At 36.9% G+C, this 11,248-nt stretch overlaps 1 protein-coding gene across 3 annotated transcripts in view; it reads right to left on the bottom strand.

Moving 5' to 3' along the window:
- Positions 1-2,171: 2,171 nt before the first annotated feature.
- Positions 2,172-11,248, bottom strand: part of klc1b (kinesin light chain 1b) — a 32,350-nt gene continuing 23,273 nt past the window's right edge. For 2 of the 3 annotated variants that reach the window (XM_060872733.1, XM_060872734.1), the window contains exons 14-16: positions 4,460-4,587; positions 3,323-3,380; positions 2,172-2,956 (exon numbers count right to left, since the gene is read on the bottom strand). In XM_060872733.1, coding sequence (XP_060728716.1) covers positions 2,882-2,956; positions 3,323-3,380; positions 4,460-4,587 — 261 coding nt within the window. In that variant the 3' untranslated portion in view covers positions 2,172-2,881. Of the gene's footprint in view, positions 2,957-3,322; positions 3,381-4,459; positions 4,588-7,602; positions 9,385-11,248 lie in introns of those variants that run through there. The other variant, XM_060872736.1, reaches the window with a different exon arrangement.

Below are 11,248 nucleotides of genomic sequence, written 5' to 3'. Positions count from 1 at the left end.
CAAATAAAGGAATTTCATTCTCAAGTCTACAGAAAGGCTTTAACAGATCATCCATTCAGTTTCTGCACCTGGATAAAGAAGACTCATAATAAATTAACGCATACCAATGAAGGTCATTTCATCTGAAGCAGTTCTCAGATGTTTGCCTTATAACCAACTAATTTCTCTTTAGCTCGAATATAAAACTCGAAACAAAGCTTTTGGTTGATTTCTGTCAGAAGAATTGTAATTCACGTCTCCTGAGTCTCAGAAGTTGGTTATATATTTTTTGCCCCACTGCTGCATTATCCACATCATCAGCACATCTGTCACAGCAGCTGCACTATTGAAGCTCTCTAAAGAGCAGGAGCACTTCATGATTATAGCTCTGCTGTCACTCTGAGATGAGGAGAACCAAGAAGTCACCTCAAAAACGTTTCATCTTGTGTGGAAAAATGAATGTGGTAAAGAATGTGTGCTAATGATGTCACCTGCCTTAGCAAGCATCTGCCTAAGAGTCAATACAAGAGAGAAAGCTCTGTTGTTTTTGGCTAAGTGACTGGCAGAGACTAGTTTACAGTTGTACAACATAAGCAGAAAAAACATTATTCAGGTAATTCTATAATCTTGATCTTGAAATTGTGGATTAATACTTTATATCAGCAGTAGGTCAGTGTGCAGGGTTTATATTAACATGCCCTTTCAGGTATTTTAGCATTTCTGCAGTAACACTTTTCATTCACAGGGTCTTGTATAGTGGACATACTGCACAAATGTATTATAAATCATTTCATGCGAGGAGATGCTTAGCATTTTCTCCAGTGTCATCACTTCGTATGATGGGATGTGCTGTAGTAATCAGCTTAAGTGTGGTAATAGTAACTCCACCTCACAGTGATCCGCATCGTGATGTTGATTATTTACTGCACACCCTGTGGTGTTTTATTCCTTACTCATCATTAATACATAATAAAGACATAAGTGTACATATAAAATAAAGTAAGCTGGATCAAACAATAATCCCATAGAAGGTAAACCACTTTATTTTCACCATCTGTTACATCAAATAATCTGAGGGTATAAATTATAAAGATGACAATAATACCCAACAGCAGGGCTTCTATGGCTATCGTACCCAACACCTAGAGGGTTCAAAAGGAAAGCATTTTACAGTGAAGCCATTCAGCTGAAGTCATGCAGAGCCCTCTTTAAAAATCCATATTGACATTTTCCCATCACCCTCACACTACCAGTAATAGTCTTATAAAACATTCAAACACATTGCCTTGTGTAACATATTCTTAAAAAATCCTCCTCACATCAACCACCTCACACACCACAACGAAGTACTTTGGTTCCTTTTGGCCAGAAATATGCCAAAATGTGTCCTAAAATATCTGCAAGATCACACACAAACAACTTAAAGGAAAGATCTATATTAGTAATTTAAAATGACTGACAATCAAATATCTCACTGACACTTATATGCACTTATGACATATTACATCTTTTAAAACAGCTTAACACTCTTGCAGGGTTTCATATTTATTCCATACACATCTTTGGCATTACCTGAGAAACTCCTGTACCTCTCACACTCATCACACCTTGCATCTCATTATAAAGCACTGGTTTCCCAGCTAGCCCATTTCACCACAGTAAAAATGTTACGCAGCCAGTTTCAGGAACAACTCAGTAGAAAGATCAAGCTAAAAGGAAGATCCAATCTTGTGCAATAATTTTTCCTTAAAACAGAACAGAGTAAAAAAAAAAATACATTCCACCATCTTGATAATGCTTATAGTAAAGCCCAGCAGTAACAGAAATATTAATATTAAGATACTTTTCACTTTTAAAAATCTGTATACAGTAACAAAGCCCATAACCTTTAAGAAAATATAGCTAGCGTTTAAATGACATGCCTCATTATGCACATCACCGTTGGTACAGAGTTTGTTTTTTTGCCCTTTTGCTCAAATGTTTATAACTGATAAGCTACAATAATTACTCACTTCACAGTAACTAAGTTTCTTCTTTCGTTATTTTAGAGCAGCGGTCTCCAATCTTATCCGGAAAGGGCCGGTGTGGGTGCAGGTTTTCATTCCAACCAAGCAGAAGCTACACCAGAGTCTACTAAAAGCCAAGAACAACTGATTAAACAGGTGGAACCAGGTGTGACTTCTGCTTGGTTGGAATGAAAACCTGCACCCACACCGGCCCTTTGTGGATAAGATTGGACACCGCTGTTTTAGAGTATCCCTCTCTACAGCTATCTAATACCTCATTCCCAGATCTACAGCTACACAGCATTTAGCAGAGCTTTATCTTCTCTACAGGATATGGAAGTGAAGATACAGTACAGAGTCCAGGACCAACATGATACAGTGATGATGACACAAATTTGGCTTTTCTCACTTCAGCCATGAAAATAGACCAGGAAAAAAAAGAAAAGCAACAAATTATTTACAAAAAACCAGAACCCCCCAAAAAATGCAACTTCTATTTTGTACATGTATAAAACGCATCAATAACAGTGTGCTATTTGACCCAAGTCATTTAAGCTATGGAAGAATGCTTTACTGGACCTTGTTATCTGAGAATAATGCAGCATGTCAGCATTTAGGATACGTTTCCTGGATGAGAAAGTAGTTAAGACATATTAAATAGAGACACATAATCTGTAACATAGCTTTACGGATAACATTGAGTAAGTATGGTAACAAAGCAAGACAAAAAAAAAAAATTGTAACAAAGTTCTGGAGAGTACAACCCTTCAGAGAGCAAGAACTATTCTATGTCAGGATGAGTTCTGTAGATAGCGAGTTCTGATCTATGATTTAAGTCGTGCAGTAGGCATGGCATAGTGAGGTAAAGTCATAGCTGGAGCTGTAGAGGCATTTCCTCAATTCCCACTGTACAGATCCAAATTACTGGAGCTCAAGCCCCGGCTCTGCGCCAACCAACGTTTCCCAGGAATCTAAGAAACCCAAAGAGAGATATAGCAGAATGAAAAGGACGGAGAAAACAGAGAGTAAGGGGATGAGGGGAAAAAAAGGACAAGAAGAAAAGGAATGAGAGACAAAAAGATAGTGGAACACGAAATGTCAGAAACATGTATTGCTTCAGGATTGCATCATTAAACTCATTAGTTTTTTTTTTTTATTTCAGCTTGTCTTTTATCTCTGCATCATGTATGTAGAACCCCAAGGGCCTATTAATATTGTAGATTGAAGCTGGCAGTGAGGGCAGTGTAAAGTAAAAAGTGTGTTCATTCCATACAGCTACAGCTGCAGTAAGAGTAATGGAAAAAAAAATTCTACAGTGCTCCATGTGTAGTGTTTACCTGTAAGGAATCATCATTTGTCCTGTTCAGGTAGTTAAGGGAGGCAGCTCGCTTCATACTGTTGGGGAAAAAAGAATAAGAATAAGATGAATTTAATTGATAATGGCACATAATACAAGTTTGATCCTTAAAGGAATGATCTGATATTTGACAACAGCACTGAATCCGATGCCCCAGGATAGATTTAGCTTCTTTGGGAAAACACTGATTTTCGACCGTAGCACTGAATCTGAGACCGTACAATACAATATGATTTGATTTAGTAGCCAATTTGTGACCGGCTTTGTTCAGAACCATAGTTACACCTACAGTTTATTCATGAGTAATGTAAAGAAGTGCTATTTTATGTATTAGTTTAACAGGCAAACCCTCCTGCTAGAGAATGGTGATCAAAGTATTTTATGGAAAGTATTTAATATGGAAAAAACAACAGAATTGAAAACACTGTTTCTTTGATTTGAATGAATTACCTGATTTGTGGCAAGGGCAGTTTTTCTGTGTAATGTGCTTGCTGGTGGACAAAAAAGATTAAAATATGGTGCTCTGTCTGTCTGTGTGTATGCATAATAGTTTATGACCCATGGTGATTTAGTGACAGGTAGTAGAATCCTTTATCCTCACACAGTCATCAGCTATGAAGTCTACGTTTTATTCTTTATTTTTTCAACAATATTTCCAAGAATTCTTCAGCCAAAGCAATTTGTAAATTAAAGTTCTAAACCTGTATAATTTGACCTCTCTGAGATGGAAGAATTTGTGGTTACACATGTAATTTTCTGGATCTGATCATAAATGCAAACAAAAGTAACCAGAAATTATTGGAAAGTTGGATAAACCTCCAAAAAAACAGCTTTAGTAAGACTTTCTCTCTTGCCTCTCATCTTAAGACTATTATCTTATAGCTAGAGTATAATGATGGTAGTTTATTGATGAGTTTCATCATCTGCCATTAGACTCTGGTTCTAAATAATGTGCAATTAAGTGTGAATTCTGTTCCGCATTCAGTGAGGGAAATAAAATCCTGTGTTGATGCCACATACACTGCAGATGCAGAGTTTACACTTGTGCATAGCTCATGTTACAACTAGTTTATTGACACTAAGACACATGGGCTCAGTTTGTGTACAGTGTGCTTACTTGGAGGTGGGGCGCTGCTCTGGAGGTCCATTTCCTTGCAGTTTCTTCACCAGCATTTCACTGCTTCTACGCAGCACCTCTCTGATCCTCCCCAGAGAGGTACCCCTCGACAGAGCCCCACTACCATCCTTCAAAAACACACCAGCACTCGTTTACTACATTTATACACACAAACACACACCTCAGCAAAACCCCAATACTATACTTTAAACACACACTCAGCACTTAGTTACTACCCCTATACACAAATACCCCACTGCAAAGCTGCACTACTATCATTCAAATAAACACTCAGGACTCATTTATGACATTTAAATACATATATACACTCACCAGTGACATTAATATTATATAATATCTGCAGTATTCATGCAATTATCCAATCAGCCAATCAGGCGGCAGCAGCACAATGCATACAATCATGAGTGAGGAGGATCTAAGAAACATTCACCATGGAATGGATATTGATGCTAATCTCCTGTGGTTTTCAAACATCCAGTGAAAAGCATTTCTGAAGGTGAAAATGTCTTATTGATGAGAGAGATCAGAGGAAATGACCTGAACTGACATGGCTACGGTTAATCAAATAAGTATTCTTTACCACCGTGGGGTGAGAAGAAAAGCATGTCAGAACACACATCAAGCCTTGAGGTGGATGGGGTACAACTTTAATAGCTTACATCAGGTTTCTGTCAATCAATTCATAAAAGGAGTCATAGGCTTCAGTGCACTGGACAAATGAAGACTAGAAAAAACATTAGCTGGTCTGATAAATCTTTATTTCTGAATAAAGAAATAGAAAAGAGTTTTGTTTCAACAGCATAAATCCCTGGATCTAACATGCCTTGTGTCTCCAGTTCCAGCTGCTGGTGGTTGTGTACTGTTTTTTGGTTCACTCCTCAGTACCTCATTTAGCTATTGAAGTACCTTTATTCATTTTAATATTTTGCCTAAGCATTTGTTCTGTTTCTTGTGTTTAATTCTTATTGAAGTCACCTATAGCACAGAGGACTGCTGACTCAACTTTATACTTCATACAGTTTGACTGTGACACTTAAATTACACACTGCACATGACCAAAACCTATTTTTACTATGTGGTCTGGAAAAAATTCAGCATTCATTCTTGGACTTCAAGACCAGTTTTCATTCTCATATGCAAACACTACTTTGAATACCCAGTCATAATACTGCACCAAAAAAGAACCTCTGCCTGAACACACCAACACTGCTAAACACAGCTTATAATGGCATGATATGCGGAAAAATATCATAACACAAATATATTTTATGTCATTTAAGGAGTCAGTCATTTAACAAATGCTAATCTTCATAAAAGTTCTTATTCACAATTCCATATGATTTAAGCTCAAAACAATAAATATTTGACAGATGTTCAGTTAATTTTGTGTTCACTTAGCATCTATAGTTATTATTGCACCTAGTGGTCAACATGGGAATTGCAGCAAGTGCTAACTGAGGTCCTATACTCTATATGTACTTCGTATAATATATATACTCTGTATGCTGTACTTTAGCGGTCACTGAAAAAATAATGGCTTCCGGTCATTTGTAGCTGCGAGTCTCTGTTTGCGTGAACGCAGCATTATACGAACTAGTGTTGCCAGACTGGGCTAGCTTAAATAAAATAAATACTCAGTGACACCAAGATCTTAATTTACAGTAAATACTTAAATTAAATTAATAAAATTTCAAAAAAGCTAAATGTCTATGGGTCTGTAATGCACAGAATAGTTGCTATTTTATCATATATTTAAATAAATAATGAAGTAATGTCAGTACTTCAAACTGCATGAGAAACAAGTATTATCCATGCCAAGAAGGGCAGAGATAAAGAAAAGGTCTCCCCCTTTTCCAGTGCAAGAGCTAATCTCAGGTCTTTTGTGAGGTTTTAAAAATTCAGTTTAAAAACTATTTCTAAAATTTGCAAACCCTGGTTAATAATATTATCTCGTACAGTTCAACAATGGAATTTCTAAAACTATTCAATAAAAGCTGCTACACTGTACACTGGATGTTTGTTTGCTGTTTGGTCTTACAAGGTTCTAACTATATCAAAAGTCTAGTGTGATCTGTGTGTGAACAAGTGTGGCCTATGCTGTTATAAAGGTTGTTCTTTCTTAAAAAATACACTGCTGTCTTGGACCTCATAGAATGTATGGCTAGATTACTCATTAGTACCTCACCATCAGCCATATCTGTATTGCATGCAATAATGCGCATGGGTAGATTTAAGCAGTCACAATCTTCTAGACATCATTCTTGTCATTTTGTTGTGCCTCTGTAACATGTCAATATTGTAAAATTTCCAGAGATTCCATATCAGTTAAGTAATAAATATTAAACAATGGATATAGTCACAAATTAGCTTTACAGGAATATATAAACTCAGGATGTAGTTGTAGGTTTTAATTTAGCCCTAATGAGCAAGCCTGAGGTAATGATGGCAAAGAAAAATAATATCTTAATATTAAGAAGAAACATTAAGCGGAACCAAACTTATAAGGGTTTCTCATCTGGGTGACAGTGAATAGTGTGATTATGAATCATTTCTCTTCTATAACTGTGTACTAAATGATTCAAATGAGTAACTGTATAACCAAAAGCTATTTACTGATGGAGACTTGAGTGCAAATCTGTTTTATAAGGTTTTATAATCCTGTCTTTTGAATGATTTCCTGAATACGTGAAACATCTTCCTGACAGAAGCTGTTTGTTAAATCACCGGGGCTGCAGACATGTCTGAGTCATGTAATGATCAGCAGTGTTCAGTTCTGAAGTTCACTACTTCCACAGACCAGCAGGAGGTGCATTGAGAACAATATTGTCACCAAGGACAGCTTGCCCTCTATTAATTCTATGTACATTCAGTGAAAAGGCAATTTCAGCCTTTTACAAAGAGATGAAAGGATAAAAAATGATTCATTTTATTGCCATCAAGGCTTAAAAGGGAACAACATTGTCAGTTCCTTTAACAGTGAATTAAATGGAGTATTCCAGACCGCACTGCTCCGTTCATTTGTATCCATGGCTGTTATTAACATTTTGTTCATCTGTGACTGGTTTGTTCCCTTTAAAACAAAAGATTATACATCACTCTTTCATGAGTAACCAGTGCCAAACTTTCGCAAATGAAAACTTTTATTGGAGATTCAACAACCGTCACAATGCAGACAGATGATTATATATATATATGCAGCTCTAATCTCTACGATAGGATCTACAGGTCAGTACTACTGCTCCAGAAAAACAAAGTTACATAGTTGATATTTATATATATATATTGATCTCAATAAATAATCCACATTCCACTAAACACAATAATGTTGCCTATCAGAATAACATGTTAAATGTTCACGTTTACACCCTTCACTGTCGAGTGAGAGTGAAATGACGCAGATTCACTGCGAGAAGAAATCGGAATGGCATAATCGACAGAGGAAATGATCTAAAATTGTGTAGTGCTCAATTAATTACACGAGTGCGCTACTGACAGAACATTCAGTTCACAAGCTGAACCTTAGTGTCGACAGAATCCTCTAGTTTTACTGAATAAGCTTGAGGACAGATTGTAGACTGGAGTAAGACGGCGTACATCACGTGCATGACTTCGTTTCTCGTTGTGTTTTACCTAAGGTGCATTTGAGAGCATTCGATGAATTCCAAGAGCCTCTTCTTCTGGTTCAGACTGCAGATGTGTGTGAACATGAGACAGATCTCATATCAGCATTCCCTTATTTGATCAAGTGTGTTGACAGCCTTAATATATCTAGACGTTTATCGTTCCATAATGAGATACAAGTACATAAGTCACAAATATAGTCCAACAATAGTGTGACCTTTGTATTTACGCTGTTTTTTATCCCTAGTCTTTATCAGTCTCTCTGTTTTGATACTCTGGGGTAAACGTTAGAGTTAAATACTAACCATAACCAGGATCAGGCTTGAGATGGAGGCTGGAGTGGCCCTGCTTGTGGCCCTGCTGGAGTGTGTATTTATTATTATTTCTCTTTTTTATTTTAAAATCCCTAGATGCTGAAAAATGTTACAGCACTGTCCAGCAGAGCAGGAAACTGAGAACACGTCCTAGAATCAGAGCCATTGCGTTATCATGTCTCAAAAACCAAAGCCACGGCAAGCATTTACAAGCACTGTAAACATAATGTGGAATAAAAATTAATACTTAAGTAAATAACAATATTAATCATTTCAAGGAGAAAGGAGTCTAAATTTCATGCCACTTCACCCCATCACTAACAATGTGTACAGACACCACTGTCCATGTCTCCTTCTTAAACCTTAGATATTTCACTAGTTAAAATTAGGGAAAAGATAGAAACAAGAAAAAAACAAATCACAGATTACAAAAAATGTACTGGCACAAAGGTTACCAAATATAACAACTCAAACATGGCCAGTCAAATATGAGATTCCAAACAAAGACCGAAGGGGAATAAAAAATAAATTACTTACGGCACATTTTAAAACAAATTCCAGATGCAATACTGTGAACCAGTAAAGTGGACTAATCGGTGTAAAAGAAGACATGCTTCTTCATTTATCCAAGTCGTAAAGATCACTTTATACAGCTAATATTGAATAAGAGAAGAAGAAAGAGTGACCAAGGAAAAGCAGACACAGAGGAAAAAGGTCTACAATTATCAGGGGCACAGAAGAGAAAGAGGAAGAAAAAGATAGTCAAGCAATAAGAGCAAAAAGCGACCATCCCAAAATTTCGGAGTGAACAGGTGAAAGCATCAGGGTGCAGTCTTGCCGAAGACACCAGGAATGGAACAGGATGAATCTGTAGATGTGTAATTGAAAGACCAGAAGGGAACAAGAACATCCTTTGCTATGTGATGGGGAGGGAGATTAGGGTGGAGGGAAAATCTTGATGGCTTATGCCTAATAAAGAGAAAAAACAGAAGACAGAGAGAGAAACCACACCATTGAGAATCACAAGAAACATTGTAAGTAGCCTGAACTAGCACTAGTCATCAATATCTAGCTGTAATAATAGACGTCTTCTCTCACCTCTGCAAATACACACTGCAGTCACTGTGTTCAGTGCACAACCAGGGGAATGCTAATAATAATAATAATAATAATAATAATAATAATAATAATAATAATAATAATAATAACAATAATTATTATTATTATTATTATTATTATTATTATTATTATTGTCATCTCACTGTGGGACTCATTCCATAATAATTACTAATGAGAATTCAGTCTCTGATCATTTGTATCTGTGAGCTTTATCTGAATTATTATTATTTCTACATTATAGTACTGTCATTAGTTTGGTATTATAGTATGCACTCTATGGTCACTCCAATAGCAACATTTTCCTAAGCCTTCACACGTGTGCCAAGTTCAAGCAGCCAGTTAGTGTCCTGCTTTCTGGTTCTCAGAAAACAGATCATTGTTCCAGACAGGACTGACAAGTGGAACCGATCAGAGTTAAAACCATTTAAAACCAGGCCCGATGTTGAGATGTGCATGTGGAGTGCCTCTATATCCAGGTATGATACCCTATTACAGCACAAGGCTCAAATATCACAAAATGTGTCAGGAATAAAATGTGATGTGGCCTGTTGATCAAAAAATTTCACACTCTTCAGTTTCCTAATAGGAAGAGCGACATATGCTTATTATGTGCTATGTTTTTTTTTTTTTATAATATATTACAAAGCTTCTATGGGCAAATGGTGAATGGAAAAAAACATGAAATTCAAGAAAAAATTATATTTCAGTGCTTTAGTGTTTCCACAAAAAACTTGTCATTTGCTTAGAAACATTTTTTTTTAAATCTGTGTTCTCTCGCACATCTTCTGCATGCTCCCTTCGTTGCTTGCTTAAGCCGGTCACTCTTCCTGAGAGCAAAGCAATATATATATTATATTGATGAATGCTACTAAGATGAATGCAGCTTTTCCCCTAACTGATGAACCACAATGTGCAAACTCCTCTGTTCTGAAAGTTCTCCCTGTGGCAGAAAACCGAAGTCAGTGTGAGTGCTCTGAAGTCTAAATCTTTTTAAGTGTTTAAATCTTAAATCCATTAATTTTAACTGCTGAACATTTCCTTACTGAAGTCACCTGTTATTGTTAAATAACTACACTTTCACAAAATTTAAGTCTAAATGTATTTTTTGGTGTTCACATAAGCCTTGATTGTATTTTATATAACCGGTGTGAATTATCATGAGCACTGACATACTGAAGTGGAAGGTTTCTGCATCCTGTCTGAAATGGGGGGCTAGGGGAAAGGGAGAGCAGAGAGGTGGAACCAATCTAAGGCAACAAATACGTTCGAAACAACAACAATGTCCTCCAAGAGTAAACTGGAGAGCACATGGTTCAGCTGCGATTATTTCTGACTGGTTTATTGGCGTTAAGCAGGATAAGTTCGTTTGGCCAGCTGTAAAAAATTGGCAACAGAACGTAAAAACTGAACCTGGGTTAATGATTGTCATTGTCTGGCTTAGGAAGCGTGGTTCTGTTGGTCTACCCTTTGTGTGACTCCAGCAGGAGAGTGTATGAGTGACTCAGCTGCAGCAGAACTGCACACTAGGGAGGGTGGAAGTGGGCCTGGCACGCTCTGCCCTGTGCTCTGTCACACACACTCTCTCACACACACACAAACACACACACACACACAAACACACACACACACACACACACACACACACACACACACACACACACACACACACACACACCACTTGCCAATGCTGCAGTAACTCTACAGCAAATAAAAA

The sequence above is a fragment of the Tachysurus vachellii genome, chromosome 6, assembly GCF_030014155.1.
Source record: "Tachysurus vachellii isolate PV-2020 chromosome 6, HZAU_Pvac_v1, whole genome shotgun sequence".
NCBI classification, from domain to species: domain Eukaryota; kingdom Metazoa; phylum Chordata; class Actinopteri; order Siluriformes; family Bagridae; genus Tachysurus; species Tachysurus vachellii.
The sequence above is the reverse complement of the archived record's forward strand: the minus strand, read 5'-3'. Positions and strand labels throughout refer to the sequence as shown.